The following is a 16,837-nucleotide window of genomic DNA, read 5'->3' on the forward strand; positions in this document are numbered from 1 at the left end:
ATGAGGGACAGACTGATTGACCTGCAGGGTTTCTCTGAGTCCAGCAGCAATATAGAGGAGCTGGACAATGAAGAGCCTGATAAAAACACATTCAGCAATGTGGACCTGGAAGATGACTTCCAACAGCAGGCCGTCATTTTTGACAGCAGTGAAGAGATGGAAGTCGTGTTCGATGAGGCCCAGGACACAAGGCGCGAGATCCAGCTCATCCGCCTAGACGTGAAGCGCCTCAGGGACCAGAACACACGTATCCTCACTGAGCCCACTCGCACCAGCACCATAAAGCGAGACTCCAACGCCATTGCAGCTGACATCAAAACCCGCGGGGAGGACCTGCTGGGGCGCCTTCGCAAAATAGACTCTCGCGCCAAAGAGCTAGAAGAAGCTCATGGCATCAACTCAGCTGTTGCCAGGATCGCCAGAACACAGTACGCTGGCCTGAGCAACAATTTTCGAGACGCAATGATGGAATACAACGAAGCAGAGATGAGCCACAAGGAGACATGCAAGTTGCACATCCAGCGGCAGATGGAGATCGTGGGCCGAGACGTGACAGGTGAGCAGATTGAAGAGATGCTGGAGAGCGGCCAGTGGAACATCTTCAGTGAAAATGTTCTCCCAGAGGGGAAAACAGCACGCTCTGCTCTCAACCAAATCGAAAGCAGACACCAAGACCTGCTGGAGTTGGAGAAGCGAATCAAGAGCGTCCACGAAGTGTTTCTGGATGTGGCCATGTTGGTGGAAGAACAAGGGCCCATGATGGACTACATCTTCACCAATGTTCAGAAAACCGATGCCATGCTTGGTGAGGCCTTGATCAGACTTGGCAGAGCTAAGAGGCATGACAGCAACAATCCATTTAAGAAGATGTTCTGTGGCTGCTTCCCCTGTGTCAAGTGATTCGTTTGGGCGATGACTGACTTTTGGCTTTGAGAATGACATTGTCTGAAACATTTATTTTTCCAGTTTTTCAGTTTTCATCAAAAGTAGCTGTGACGCATACAGGCATACTTGGAAAGTCCAGTGTGTGGGCAAGAAACCTGTGTCAGATAATTACAAAAGAGAGCTATTACAATTTTCCCTAAAAGATCTGCAACACTTGTACATATATTTAATATGTCTGTGTAAACCACATGGTACAACTTGAATTGTATTCATCAATAATATAATACGCACCATAGGTTGTGTAGACAAGTCTGTGTTCAAATGTTGCAATATTTCCTTTTAGACAGTGAATTTTATTCATTTATTATTTGAAATACTGAGCATAAGGCTGGACAGTATATATTAGACAATAAAGCTTATAACTACCAGGTGTTTATATTGTCCTTGGACTGCTACAATAACTGACCCATAACATACAATTGTTTTTAAATGCAGGTGTGTGCTTCTAATATGCATGCACAGCTTGCATCACAGGAACTTTTTCCCTTCTCTGCTGACGAGTCCAGTTGACACGGTCTGCATACTTTCCTGAGAGAGTGATAGACGCCTTTGTTTTAAGTACAAATATTGTATAACATACTAATATTCCAATCATAAATATTCTAAATATATATCACAAAAAAGCATCCATAGCCAGAATGTGTTGTTGGTCAGTAAAGTTACTAATTTGTTGGTTAAGAAAGAAGAACACAGGTTCTTCTCAATTAGGTTTGGATTCTAAGGCTCAGATCAAGCCGAACCACAGCATTCTGTATGGAGCGTCCCTGCTGAAAGGAAAGTGTAGCCCAACCAACTAGGCTTAACACCACAACGTCTCAATCTTAATATATCCTAAAGTCTATTTTCCCATTACAACAATGGCTACAGTGCAGTTACTGGTCATGTGACATATGTCCACTTACTTTTCTTCCTCTGTTAATATTTCTTAGTTTTCTTTGAAAATGAGGAAAAAATGAGGTATCCTCTTCTTCAAATGAGTCCTCTTCTTCAACTCACCAATGCACAAGACATCTATATATAATGTATACTAGCAATCAAAACAAGAATTGTTTAGTTTTGGTTATAATCACAGATATACAATAATGCCTCTGTCATATTTTCATTAATGTTTTCTCAAAATGGGCAAAATAAATTTCCTGTTACATTAATCACTGATATAATACGCACCATAGGTTGTGTAGACATACGTCTGTGTTCAAATATTGTAATATTTCCTTTTAGACAGTGATTTTCATTTAATTTGCAATACTTAGCATTCTTTACTCCTGTCCTGTCCTGTCCACCTGTAGTGGCTGGATTTGTCTTCTCCACATATTTCCCAATACAGTCACAAGTCACATCCACAAGATCTCAGTGGCTCTCACTGGCATATTTTTGTGATTATCAACCAAACAATAAGGGGCAGGTCCAATAAGAGATTGGATGGGACCCTTCAAATGCATTAAAAACTGCTGCTAATTTATTTTGACTGCCAATATGTAGCAGTCACTCCAAAAATCACTATGGATGTCTCAGTCTGACTTCTGTAAGTATTTTAAAACATTTTAAAATATAATGACATCAAGGAAAGGGAACAAAAGGATTTTATCAAATGAGTTAAGCAATATGGCCCCAATCTCAATGATGGGATAAATTATCAGGAAACTACAGTTGGTGAACAAAAACATACTGATAATAAACTCTAAGGGGGTGCAAAGGGCCGAGGAGTTCCCCCTTTGTTTCCCATGGCAGAATGAGGGAATGTTTCCATGACCAGCAGTCTAATAGTGGAGGTGAGCTCAGTGGGCAGGACTAGAAGTTGTCCTGATGATGATAAAGATCTCCAACAGCTGTTACCTGTCTATGAGGAACATACACCACACACAACACTCAGCTCTTCCAGCAGATGGCAATATTGGTGGGTCCATGATGAACAGCACTGAAGGCAATGTCATAGCCACAAAAATGTGGGCAAGATGGATGCTCATTTTAAAATGTGGTATTTTTATGTTGCTGGGAGAAGTGAAAGTAGTGAATGAGAGGGAAACTTTGAAGTTATAGCCTAAAACACCACCCACAATACCAGATCAAAAGATCATACAGAGGTCAAACTAATACATTTGTATGATTGACATGCCGTCAGAACAAAACCTCGCACTGCAGTGTTTGTCATTTTATACTTTGTATTTTGAAAATGCCCTCTGCCCTTCCCTATTTAACATACTACAATGACTGTAAAATACAGAAGAATTCTAAAAAAAGGAAATAATGAGCCTTCGGTCTGACTGAGATATAGCCATTACACTGCATTAACACAAACACCAGGAAAGGGTTCTTACATGTAGTTTTTACGTCTCTACTTCCCTGTGTTTTCTTTCCCTTCGTTCCTTCCCCATTCTTCTCATGTCCAGCGATCACCCCTTGGAAACCTGTTCTGCTGTCTCGGTTTATCTCAGATGTCTGTGTTGGCGAAGGGCACTCAAAGTGTCAGTTACATAAAAACATCAGGCTTTTTCAGTTCAGAAACTACAGCTTGTATAATCGAGTCTCACTGTCATTGGAAAGGCGAACCTTGAATGTTAAAAGGACCCCAAACTGTTATGACATGTAAAGCTCAGTACTGTGTACTGTCCAATACTATTAGGATAGGCTCCTGTGATCCTAATACATAATTTAACTCCATACCCGATATGGACAAAAGTATTGCGACACTCAAACATTACACTTATAGGAGCTGCTATGCCATCCTATTCTAAAATCTTCTTTGCAGCTATACCAGCTTCTGCTCTTCTGGGAAGGTTTTCTACAAGATTTAGGAGTGTCTGTGGGTAGTTTTGTAGAAAGGGTCTTCCCCAAACTGGTAAAAAAAAGCATTCAATTGTACAAAATGTCTTGTTATGCTGAAGCATTATTATTTCCCTTTACTAGAACTAAGGAGTCTAAGCCAACCCCTGAGAAATACAACTCCATGGCATTATCCCTCCTCCACCAAACTTTACAATTGGCAAAATGCAGTCAGGTAGGTAACATTCTCCTGGCATTCGGCAAACCCAGACTTATCCATCTTATCCAGTCTGACGTCAGACTGGTGAAGCGTGATTCGCCACTTTGTCACAGAACACATTTCCACTCTAGAGTCCGGAGATGGTGTAGTTTGCACCACTCCATCTAACGCTTGCCGTTGTGCTTGGTGAGGTAAGGCTTGCATGCTGTTGAGCGGCCATGTGAACCCATGCCGTGAATCTCCCGGCGCACAGTTCCTGTGCTGATGTTAATGCCAGAAGAGGTTTGGGTTACTGAGTCAGCAAACCGTTGGTGACTTTTAGGCACCAAACACAGTGAAATTCATGAGAAATCTGATCACAATCTGTCACCTCCACATGCCTGAATGAGGTAAAGGAGCATCAAAAAAGGAAACAGAATGTTAAACAAAAAGTAAAGTTTCCATTATTAGCCTATAGTACTTGTAGTGCATTTGTAGCATTTGTAGGACTTCTGGTTATTTTGAACTGGTTATCAAATTAATGTGTGTATAGATTTTGGCCCTGGCCACACTTTTTTTTTTTTTTTTTAAATATCTGGATATGCTTTTGTCCTCTTCCGTCCACATAAGCAATCATTTTAGGTGACTGAATATATAGGTTTTTAAAAAGCTCTCCAGGGTGGAATTATCGTCAGTTTTTTCAGTGGCAAAATCCCAGCTGAAAACTTGCTGTCTAAACAGCAGAAAGAGTAAAAATCTTTAGTTGGGTCCGAAACTGTGACCTATTCAGCATATAGTGCAATATTTCAGGCCTTCACTGTACAACACTGTACATCAGGGCAACACAGCGTACTAGCGTATACACTAAATGGATACAGAATACCCATAATTCATCGCATTGTTTGGTTAGCGACCTGGATTTTCACTTATTGGATATAAAGTAAATAGAGCACAGTTTAGGACACAGCTATTGTTGTTAGCACTGGGTTTAGAGCTGTGTCAGAAACTGTGCCCTATTCACAATCTTTGACATCAAACTTTAAACGCTGTTAGCGCCCCCTTCTGGACTGTCATTATCACACGAACATTTATGATCGTTTTTGGGTTTAGTGTGGACAGAGAGATTTTAAGAAACGCTGACAGAGCCGGAGAGAACCGAAAAATGTGGACTGGGCCTTGGGGGATCAGTTCCTCCCACCTCAACCCTCTCATCACTTGATAGCAGTGTTTGATTGACAGATCTAGTCATTTTTTTTTGCTTTTCTCCACCTATCTCTAAAAGAGATTGATCCCCTCAGACACACCAAACACAGCTGCTAGTGAATACATTATAAATGTTTGTAAATATATTACGGTCTTTACTAATGTAACGTAATGTAACAATTACAACAAATATGATGTTTTAATGTCAATATATGCATAATAAATATAAATACATATAAATAATTACAATGTACCGTTATATCATGTAAAATATGTAAATTCCACATTAATAGACTTTCTGAATAAAAATATATCAGCCTATACTCACTCAAAACAATAGGGGCCTCCTAATATCGTGTATTACTGTAACACTTTCGTCGTGTATTACTGAGATCAGGCTGACTAGGTTTGAACCCCTAACTGTATAGTGAAGCTCTCCAGTGTGAACACACGCAGATGCTGTGGTTTTATCACTGACTGGCTGAGCTATGAATGTGATTTCAAAGAAATTAATGTTACTCCGAAAAACAAAGTCCAAAAGTCCCGCTCCGCCGCGCGTGGGCCCTGATGTCCCACCTCTCAAACGCGCGGGCGGGTGTGTTTACGGGACGCCCGTGTGCGCGCGTGCGCTCCTCCGCAGATTCTGCTCTACGTTACAGCCTTCGTAGAATCACGCGCGGAATCTGAATCCTGGGTCCTGCCCCGCCCCTACTCATGCAAAACGATTTAAGCAAAAGTGGCGAGAGAGCTGAACCGCGCGACCCGCGTAACAGACACACACACACACACACTCACACACACTCACACTCACACTCACACGCATAGGCACACTCTCTCTCACACACACTGACAAAAGCCGAGACGAGGTAAGCGCGGGCGCCTTCACAGTTTCACACACCCTCTCACACACACACACACACACACACACACACACATCATTAAAGTAAAGTAGCGAAGGACGGGCTGCTAGGGGCCGTTCACACTGCTCGACCCTCCGCTAAACGGAACTTTTCTCCACCTCCCGCCTTTAGATGTGCTCGGACGGAGAGCGGGCGACGACGGGCAGCTCGGGAAACGGGAAGCTGCGGCAGTGGCTGATCGAGCAGGTGGACACGGGTAAATACCCCGGCCTCGTGTGGGAGAACGACGAGAAGAGTGTGTTCAGGATCCCGTGGAAGCACGCGGGCAAACAGGACTACAACCGAGACGAGGACGCAGCACTGTTCAAGGTAGAGGCAGACAGAGAGAGAGAGAGAGAGAGAGAGAGAGAGAGAGAGAGAGATGAACAGCAGAAAGATGCGGGAGGGGCTGTTTGATGGGCTGTGCGATGTAACGGATTAAGTTAGATCTTAGAGTGTGTGGCCCTTTTCCAGCACCTGTAGATGTTCATTACGATCACTGCACTCAGGGGTCACCTCTGGTTCCTTACCTCTTACCTCCAGCATCTGCCCTGCACTCACTCCTGAAACAGAAACTCTCCCTGCACGTGCGCTGAGGTTAACGTGTAGCTAGTTCTACTCATTGCTGGACGTTTGGGTCCTGTGTTTTAGACACGTCTCTTCACTGGTCTAACAGATGTCAGTGTAGCCAACGTTAACCGATGCTTTACAGTGAGAATAAAGAGGTGTAAAAAGTGAGCAAAGGGGAGGGGGTAAACGATGGAGAGAGAAATAAAAATAAACACTGGGTAGAGAAAGGTGGATGCAGGGGAGGGGGATAGCAAATATAGGAGATATTGAAAGGTGATGGAGAAAAAACATGGATGTAGAGAATGAGGGACATAGAGAGACAGAGAGATAGGAAGACAGATAGACAGAAAGAGAAACACAGAGAGATGGATAGACAGGAAGAGAGAGAGAGAGATAGACAGGAAGAGATAACAAAAGAGAGCGAGATAAAGATAGACAGAGAGAGAGAGAGATAGAGAGATCGAGATAGACAGGAAGAGCCATAGAGATAGAAAGGCAGCGATAGACAGAAATAGAGACAGAGAGAGAGAAAGGGATAGACAGAAAGAGACAATGTGCGAGATGGAAAGCTAGTAAGAGAGAGATAGAGAGAAAGATGGACAAGAGGAGACATAGAAAGGGATTGAGGGATATGCATAAAGACAGTATGAGAGATAGACAGACAAACAGTGAATAGAGAGCGAGGTAGACAGGAAGAGAGAGAGAGATAGGAAGAAAGACAGACAGTGGAGAGAGAGAGAGAGAGAGAGAAAGATAGGAAGAGAGAGAGAGAAAGAGAGAGGGAAAGATAGAAAGAGAAAGAGACGGAAAGATAGAAAGAGAGAGAGAAAGGGAAAGATAGAAAAAGAGAGAGAGAGAGAAAGGGAAAGATAGAAAAAGAGAGAGAGTAAAATGGTGGATGGAGAAAAAATTGACAAGAAAATGATGACAGAAAAAAATAGACAGTGTGTTAGTGTGTTTTGTAGCTAATTTGTGTGTGTGTATCTGCATGCACAGGCCTGGGCCCTGTTTAAGGGTAAATACCGCGAGGGCATTGACAAACCAGACCCTCCCACGTGGAAGACACGCCTGCGCTGTGCCCTCAACAAGAGCAATGACTTTGAGGAGCTGCTGGAGCGTAGCCAGCTAGACATCTCTGACCCATACAAGGTGTACAGGATTGTCCCTGAGGGGGCCAAGAAAGGCAAGTAGGCCCAGCAGTCTCACACACACACACACACACATTTCTATTCTTATTTTTGTGGCATATTTGTGGATGTCTGTAGCCTGGCCTGTACACGGACATGACTGGTCCACTGACTGCTCCCCTACCCTTCCTCAAACCAAATCTAGAGAGTTACTTGATAAGATCTCCCAGTGAACAGATAGCTGTAGCTCAGTGTGCTGTTGGCCCTGGACATGACATCATGACATGACATGCATGACATCATGCAAGCAATGCCTAAAACCCGCTGCAATATCAGAATGGCAGAAATGGCAGAAATCTGCTGTGTAAAACAGGTCTTTTCTGTTGGAGGAGTGTTACATCATGCTTGTGTGCTTGCTGAGTACAGAGCTTTCTCTCTTGGGCCCCCCTTTCGGTGGATGGGCCCCTAAAACTTTCCCTTTTTTCTACATGTATGAGTGGTCCTGACTGTGGCGACATGCTGCTTTACAATACCCAACCTTACCCTTAGCAACCTTAAACGTAACCTCAACAACAAACACACACACACACAAATGAAATACCTCTGATATGATAACGAATGAAATCCACACTCATAACGTTACAACCTCATATTGAGATCTAATGCTGTATTTATTTTCTCTTAGTACCATTTGACACATTAACAGTCAGTGCTCAATATCTCTCCATTGCAGGATCCAGATCACTAGAGGACACTCCGACAAACACAAGCCCACCCAGCTACCCACTACACACCCCTTATGGAGCCCTCCCAACTCAGGTGAATATAGTTCAGGTGAATACAGACTCCCTCTTACTTTCACATGCTGTCGTCTGTCTGTGAGTGAGGGAATGTACTGTTCTCCACGCAGATGTGTAACTTCATCTCTCCTGTGGAGAGGAGCTGGCGGGATTACCTCTCGGACAAGCCCCCTATATCAGACATCTCCTACGGCCAGAACCCTTACGCCCCTCGCTGGGATGCAGGTATAGTGAGGATTTGGATTAAAGCTGTTTTTGGGGGATAAAACAAAAGCCCCAAAAGAACATTTTCTCTTTGCACCACATGTAGTCCATCAGCCAGCGTTTGGTGTTTAAAGTGGATACATTTTGGAGAAGCATGAATTTGTTCTTCTGTGTAGTTGTATGACTTACAGTTTGTTGTACAGTGTCAGAAACCACACAGAAAGATCTTTTTGGGATTGCTTAACAGCTGGATGTGGTTTGAGGCCAGTGTGGGATGTTTTAGGCATGCATATTGCACACTTGCTTGCTAGTAGTACTAGTTACTTGGTAGCTAGTTACATGAGCTTTGCAGCCCCATTCAGCACTTAAATAAAGAGCCAACGGAGAATGCTGAACAGATATTGGCGGTCTGGTGACAATAAAAAAAACAAAAAACATTTTGATGTTGTCACAGGGTAGAACATGTGCACAATCTGCACTAGTTACCATATTTGGAATATTTTTTAAACTATGGCTGCACTGATAAAAGAACTGTGGGTCGGTGTCGATATTTTTAACGTACATATTTGTCGATGCCTATACTGATGCTGATACAGGTGGGAAATCCAGGTTCAGAAAGTAAAAACCCACCCCAGCTGAAACAGAGCCCAGGCAGTTGGAACAAAATCCTGGGGCGAGGCAGTAGAATAATCAAATATCAGTCATATCCAAACATCTGTCTGATTCTTTTCAAAACCACTGTCTGCTGATACTAATATGATTCCAAAAGCCCGGCAGAACCCCTATCTGAAACACTCTTATTCTATGCTGCTCTGTGGACCAGGGTACCAGTTCAGTGGCTCCTTCTACAGCTGCAGCACCTCAGAGCCTTTACCTTCTGCCTTTACAATGGACTCCAGCATGAAGTCAGCAGAGGCCATGGCCCTCTCAGGTATATCCATGCATAAATAAGGCGCACGTCTGCAGAAATGCGTTTTTCCAGCTGAACTCTGTGTACTGCTGTAGTGAAATGCTGCTGTGCATTGATGAGACTGAAACTTCTATGCATCTTCTAAACATCATCCATTTTCCTGACCTGCTGCCTTGCCCTTCCTTCCTTCATAGATTACCGTCTCCAGGTGGCGGTGTTTGTCCGGGATGCGCTGGTGCAGGAGTTAACTGTGAACAATCCAGAAGGCTGTTTGCTGGGTGGGAGCAGAGAAGGGCTGCCATATGGAGCCTCTGAGGGCCCAGAGCTAGTGGAGCTTCCTCAGCTGGAGCAGGGCGCTCTAGAGCACGGCGTTCTGCTGTGGATGGCACCAGATGGGCTTTATGCCCGCCGCCGCTGCCCTTGCCGGGTCTACTGGGAGGGAGGCCACACAGCGGGCAGCAAAACCAACAAACTGGAGAGAGAACAGACGTGCAAACTGCTGGACACTCAGCTCTTCATCACAGGTTAGAATGAATATCGTCTGTTTCATCATTGTTCCAGAGGCGGTTGTCAAGTGAATGCTAGGCATTACGCAAAGCAGAGTATTACTTTTCCCTTTTGTAAAATGGACTCTGGGTCTAAATGAGTTTTTCAGTTCTTAGATTACTTTGAAATACATGGCATGTACCACTAATGTTGCTTAGCAGCAACCAATGGAGACCCATGGAGTTTTTATGGCTCCAAAATGTAGATAATGTGGCTATTTTGAGGCTGTGGGGTTAAAATAATTGGTTGGTGTTTACTATGCCCCTGGCAACTCTTCTGGGTCAATTTGAGCTTATGAACAGACATAGAAAAAAGAGAGAAATCTGATTATATTGGAATGACAGGAACTAATTACAATGACTGATGATACAGTGCCCTGATACCAATACTGGATTTTATCATCCAGTTATACAATCATCTAGACTTTGTTATAGAATCCCTCTGGCATCCTGTCCAGTGTTTCTGCTGATAACGGCTGGTAACTGTTAACTGATTTATGACTATTTACAACAAATTTACCACCCTGTTTTCAGCTTGTGCACACTAGTGCAGAGCATTTCCATTTTTTAATGAAATGAAGTCAGGGGTATAGTGTCATAGTGTATAACCCCACCACCCGCCACATGCTGAAACACCACTGCTTGGGAATATTTATGCCTTAAATTTAGCATTTACTGTAACTGTCAGAAATTCATTTCGGGGAATGTTAGCAGAGGCCTGCACATCGTTCTTTTCCTTTGAATTTTGTTAATACACACTTCACTGACCTCAGTCTTAAGACCCCACAGAGAATTCATCAATTATTACAGTAAATAAGGTCACAAGGGCTTACAGTAAATATTCGACCACACTACACGTGGGATACGATTCACCACAACACAGATAAGTTCTGAGGCTTCAGCAGCCGCCCACCCCGTTCACATCACTGGCCGACTGGTGGCAGTGCATTTGCATATGTGCATACAGGACTTTCCAGGATGTGATTCGTGCACAGATGAGAATCCCCATAAGTCAGATGCTATGGGCTTGTAAGAGAAACATATCATGGAAATGTGGAGTGATGCATATAATATTCAGTAAATATGACCAGTTCATTTCAGTGAATCAGATAACCACTAAGTTGGCATGATGGAATCCAATTGCCCAATTGACTATTTGTATGGGTCAGTTCAACATAAAAGTTAACACAGTGTAAAGGTTATCTCCTCCTTGTAAGCCCTTTAGACTAAATGACGGTGGTGTTTTTGTCTCCCTCTCTCTCTCTCTCTCTGCATCAGAGTTACAGAGTTATGCTCTGCACACACGTCCTCTACCTCTTTCCCACGTGGTCCTGTTCTTTGAGGATGAGAGCACAGAGCCACAGAGACCAAGAAGGACCCTCACAGTGCAGGTAACACATCTGACCTGTGGCCTTTTGTATTCTGTGTGTATTAAGTGTTTTTTCGTTGTACATCATTGAAAGAGAGAACAGCATCAGTACTACTGACCAATCATCAGAACAAGTTTCTGTCCATTCAGCCGCAAGGACTGACGCAAACATGGGCTGATGGAACTTAGGGTTCTAGTTTTAGTTCACTTTTTCCACTTGCTGGAGAAAAGTGGACCCTTCAGCACTAGAATGGTGGCCAGTGGGAATGTGGTGCTCCAGCTTTCTACTGCCGAAGCTTCTGGTACTTTGTTAGCTATGTTGACTAGATTTAAGACAATTTATCAAGATACACTATATGTCCAAATGTTTGTGGACACCCCTTCTAATGAATGCATTCAGTGATGTGCAAATGCACACACACAGGTTATCTAGTCCCTCTAGAGAAGTACTGCCAATAGAATAAGACTCTCTGAAGCAGATAAACATGAACCTACTGGCTCCATGCCTAATGCCTGGCATGGGCTAGAGGGGTATAAAGCCCCCCAGCATTGAGCTGTTGGTGTGGTGGAAAAGTGTTCTCTGGAATGATGGTTGGTGATCCATCCAGTACTTCCCAGATGAGTTGGGGAATTGGGGATGAGGTGGGGTGGTGGTCATCCCAATTATCCTGACCTCACTAACATTCTTGATGCTGAATGCAATCAAATCCTCACAGCAGGGCTCCTCCAAAATCTAGTAGAAAGCATTCTTTCCGGATGTATACAGTAGTGTCTAACATGCTCTCTGTTCATCCCGCTCTAGGTGGAAGCCTTGTTTGCACGCCAGCTACTCTACCTCACCCACCAGAGCAGCATGAACTACATTCGCAGTCACAACCTTTCCCCTTTGCCCCCGGAGCACGCAATTCCCTCCAGCCAGGACTTCCACAGGGTCATCACCCATCACCACAGCAACAGCCTGTAAAATCCATCCTATCCCAAGAAAGCTAAAGATTTTTAAGATGCTGAAACAAGGGAAATGGAGCGGATCTGAACGAGTCAAAGACAAAGACAACAAGGTTACTATTACAGTGCAATGCTGAGAGACAATCAACATGACTGAGACTTATCTCAGGACACATGGAAGCATGTGAAGAAGGGACATAATACTGAACATTGCATGCATCTTCCGAGCATTTTTTGAAACATTTCTTGAAGGATCATTGGCATTGTAATTTAGTCCAAAACATGGTCTACTCCATGTCCAAGAAGCGAGCCATTCATCTCAGGGAGCCGTAGTAAAACAGTATTGAGTTTTCAGTGTTTTCTTGAATTCTATGTATGTCTGTGTGATATTTGATATGTGAATAACTGACTGAGAGGCTAAAATGTGTGTGTGTGTGTGTGTGTGTGTGTGTGTCTTTGTATGTGAAATGTTTGTAGGCTTTTGAAAAACTGAGTAAGGTGTTGTTTGAGAGTGCATGCATGTGCATGTGTATTTCAGCACACGGGAAAGTGTGGTTTTGAGACAGGAAGGTGATGGTTGATAGACCCACAGACAGACTAATGACATCACACAGGAAGAGGTGCATTTTCAACATAAGAAGTATTTCTGATGATGGTCATGTTCCCAGAGAGGAAACAATGTATATCCAGATGTCTTATCAATTACTCATAAAAACAATTAATGTCCACAACCCCCCCACCTTTTATTGCTTTATTTCCTGCTCTCAGACTTTGGTTTGGAGAACAACTGTACCTCCCTAGAACTACAGCAGCACAAACTACAACAATGTCATCTTTTATTTTGCAAGAAATAAGACATTTGCTGGGACATATTTTAGAGCACTGTGTTCGATTTCATTTAGTAACGATGACTGAAGGCAGATAATGTGCCACGGACAGTAAAAAATGCAGCTACATCTTTAAAAACTCAAGCTGACAGTTTTTATTTGTATTTGTATTTTTAAGGCGTAGTGGGGGTGGCTTTGGAAATGAAATGGGCAGCAAGAGCTGTAGCACTTTGCCAGGGTATTGGATCTCTTTGACTGGGTCTGAAATTCACCCCCGTTGTGTAATGATGTCATGTGGCCACAGCACAATAATAAAAAAGTTCATTAGAAGGTTTTGAATGTATTTCAATTCAGTTTTTTCCTCATGCCTCTCTAATAGGCCAAAGTATGTTTGTGTGTGACTCTGGAGTCACCAACTTGACTCTGAACAACTACACAAATAAAGCTGTTTAAATGTTTATTATACATGCAATTTATAATAAAGGAAATAATTGAACAAAGTTTTTGATTGTATTTTTATTTCTATAATAGAGTGCAATGTTAAATATTGTTAGTAGTCCAAAAAAAAAGCATATCTTCTTGCCTTGGTTGTTTAATATAAAATATGAATAGAAATATGAACTTTTTCTCACACTACATTTTTAAATGAGACAACCTTATTGTACTTAATGACCTGTAATATATATATATAACAATATACTAACATTATATTTTAAGGAAATTAAGGTAACTATTCAAAATAATGAAAACAACAAAAATAAAAAGATCTTTGCTTCACAAGTCCATAATATTATCTGATTTTAGCTTCAACCAGCTAGTTTCAACCAGCGTCTACTTCCCTTGAAAATAACACTAAATGAGTCCTAACAAAATATAGAGAACAGCTACATTTCAGAGAAATTTTGATGTTTTTAAGAAACAGCTTAGTGGAAAACAGTAGATCGTCCACAGTGTGGATGACTAGAGCAGACCATGGTGCCAGTACTTACTGGAAATCTAACCAATGCAGTTGTGAAAAGATCAATCAGTAAGTACACTGGTATAGTTTTAGTACTGGAAATCATGACAATTAGGGAGAAAGCTGTCTGCAAAATAAGGTAAACAGATAACAAGCCATGAAATGCTCTAGCATGTGGAAAAAAAAAATAATAATTCCACCAATGTTCCAAAACATTTCATTATAAAATTTAGATGTCAGTATTTTTGGAAATGGGAAAACAGTTCAGCTTTCAGTTTCTCTACCAGAGGTACAGAGTTTACATATACATAGAGTGACAAAAATAAAGCTGAAATCCTCACAGAAATACATTTCTAAAGGTCCAAAAGTATTTGTACAGTGATCATTTTTGTAGTTTGGCCTCTGTAAAACCACCACGGTGGATTTGAAGCCAAGCAATCGAGATGTGATTGAAGTGCAGACATTCAGCTTTCATTCAAGGTGTTTAACAAAAAGTTGCATTAACCATTTAGTTTTAGAATTACAGCCATTTTTTCCACAGTCCCTCCATTTTCCAAGACTAAAGGTAATTTGACAATGAACTGATAAGCAGTTTGGCCAGGTGTGGTGTGGAATTTGCATGTGTAGCTCCAATTTCAATATGTTAAATTGAAAAATTGTCAGGCTGAAAAAAACATGGTGGCCAAAACAACAATTCATACTAGCAAGCTCAGCAACAACAAAGGGCTGGAAGACCACAGACAAAAAACTAAAGTAGAATTTTTTCCTTGGTGAAGAAAATCCCCTTCACAACATCTAGTCAAATCAATAACAGACTCAAGGAAGTAGGTGTTTCATTGTCAAAATCTACAATAAAGAGAAATGTAAACAGAGAGGGTTTACTAAAATGTAAACCACTTTTGCAGCAGGTTATGACAGCAAAAGGGTGCTATACTAAGTACTACAGTAACAAATCAGGTTTATTATCACATCACATTAACACAGGTGTAAAAATAAGTGAAACACGAATAGTTCAATAAAGTCCATAATTCCTCAAAATAGCAAAACTACAGTATACATACACAACTCAGCAATATATCATCTGTGAAATATAGAGATGTTTACATATAAACACTGGATAGGTGTGAATTCAGATGTAGTATGTAGTAGATGTAGTGGGGAGAAGTCTTGTGAGTGCAGTGTGACTGAGCAGAGGTCACAGTTCCAGTAAGTAAGTGCAGGGTGCAGAGTGTGTGTGTGTGTGTGTGTGTGTGTGTGTGTATAGGGCAAAGGTTTGATAAGATATCTTGTGTGATGAGACCGGTGAGATAGCTCTGTGAAGGGACTGCACTGCTGGCTGTTCAGCAGCCTGATGACCTGGGGAGCCGTGAGCCTCTGGTTGTGGTCTTCTTGCTTCTGTACCTCCTGCTGCTGGTTAGTTTTGAGCACAGGCAGTTGCTTTAGTGTGTGGAGTCCCTAGTAATTCTCCTGGACTTCCTCAGAGAGTGGCTGGTGTATAAGAGCTGTTCCCGGTGATGTGCTGGGCTGTTGTGCTTTCTTCGCCACCCGTGCGGTGTGTTCCTCTGTGCTGTGAACACCAACAGACTTAAAAGCTGTTGACCCTTTCCACAATGGTCCGATTGATGAAGAAAGCGGTGTGCACTCTCTACCATCAGCTCCATGTTCTTGCTGACGTTTTGAAAAGATTGAATAGTTCAGAGAGGGCAGCAGTCCTTAAGAGTGTGTGTGGGATTTGGAGAAAGCACTTGTTCTATTTGTTGTGTTGAGTTTGCTGTTTAAATTGTTTATGTTTGACTGATTTGATTAAAAACAGCTGAAAGTCTTTGCTAATAAACATACTTTGCATTGAGGGGTTCAATAATATTGCAAAAGCAACCCAAGAGTTTATAGACAAAGAAATACAATGCTCTGAAATGTCAGCCAGTCACCTGAACTTAACCTTAAGCTTTTCTCTTTCTAAAGACAATACCTAAGCAAAAAATCTATAAAAAATAATAGCCATATATTTATTACGTCCAATTTCCCTAGTCTGAAAAAATGAAGGGACTGTGTAAAGATGGCTATAACTCCTAAACTGTTAGTGCAATTGTTTTGATACCCCCCTTAAAAGAAAAAGTGGACGCCTACACTTCAAGTCTTGATTGCTTCATTTCAAAATCCATTGAGGTGACGGAGAAAGGCAAAATTACAAAAATTGTGGCACTGTCCAAATACCCAACATCTGCAAAGTGTGACCTGTAAGCTGAGCTATTTTGGATTATTAGGGGGTTTTGTCTGCTTTTTCTAAGTAAGCCACTTACAATGGAAAACGCAAAGGGAAACCAGAAATATGCAGCAGAAAAATAGGCAAGGCTTTACATAAGTCTATTTTTAGATTTTCATCCTCTATCTGTCCACACTCTGGGGATTACACTAAAGTGTGTAAACATGTTTGGATGCTCTTCCTGTCTACCTCCGCATAACGGAAAGACAGAATCAGAAAAAAAAACTTCCCTGAACACCTTCCCTGAGCAAACTATACACCCACTGTTCTACCTGAAACCACACCAATCGTCCTACGCTAAACTAGTTTC

The 16,837-nt window shown here is 42.1% G+C and overlaps 2 protein-coding genes across 2 annotated transcripts; both read left to right on the forward strand.

Moving 5' to 3' along the window:
* On the forward strand, nt 1–900 carry stx11b.1 (syntaxin 11b, tandem duplicate 1). Its single transcript, XM_072697240.1, has one exon. It carries the CDS (start codon nt 1–3, stop codon nt 898–900), a length of 900 nt encoding a protein of 299 aa, XP_072553341.1.
* Nucleotides 901–5,859: 4,959 nt separating this feature from the next.
* irf4b (interferon regulatory factor 4b) lies at nt 5,860–13,760 on the forward strand. Its single transcript, XM_072697251.1, has 9 exons — nt 5,860–5,976; nt 6,142–6,339; nt 7,576–7,762; nt 8,440–8,525; nt 8,617–8,731; nt 9,534–9,641; nt 9,815–10,144; nt 11,444–11,556; nt 12,337–13,760. Exons 2-9 carry the CDS (start codon nt 6,142–6,144, stop codon nt 12,496–12,498), a joined length of 1,299 nt encoding a protein of 432 aa, XP_072553352.1. The 5' UTR covers nt 5,860–5,976; the 3' UTR covers nt 12,499–13,760.
* Nucleotides 13,761–16,837: the final 3,077 nt, after the last annotated feature.

The sequence above is a fragment of the Salminus brasiliensis genome, chromosome 1 (genome assembly GCF_030463535.1).
Source record: "Salminus brasiliensis chromosome 1, fSalBra1.hap2, whole genome shotgun sequence".
NCBI lineage: Eukaryota > Metazoa > Chordata > Actinopteri > Characiformes > Bryconidae > Salminus > Salminus brasiliensis.

Coding starts and splice junctions, on each gene's coding strand:
- stx11b.1 (XM_072697240.1), top strand. CDS start 1: ATGAGGGACAGACTGATTGACCTGCAGGGTTTCTCTGAGTCCAGCAGC.
- irf4b (XM_072697251.1), top strand. CDS start 6,142: ATGTGCTCGGACGGAGAGCGGGCGACGACGGGCAGCTCGGGAAACGGG. Junction 8,526..8,616: donor ATGGAGCCCTCCCAACTCAG/GTGAATATAGTT, acceptor TTCTCCACGCAG/ATGTGTAACTTCATCTCTCC. Junction 8,732..9,533: donor CGCCCCTCGCTGGGATGCAG/GTATAGTGAGGA, acceptor TCTGTGGACCAG/GGTACCAGTTCAGTGGCTCC.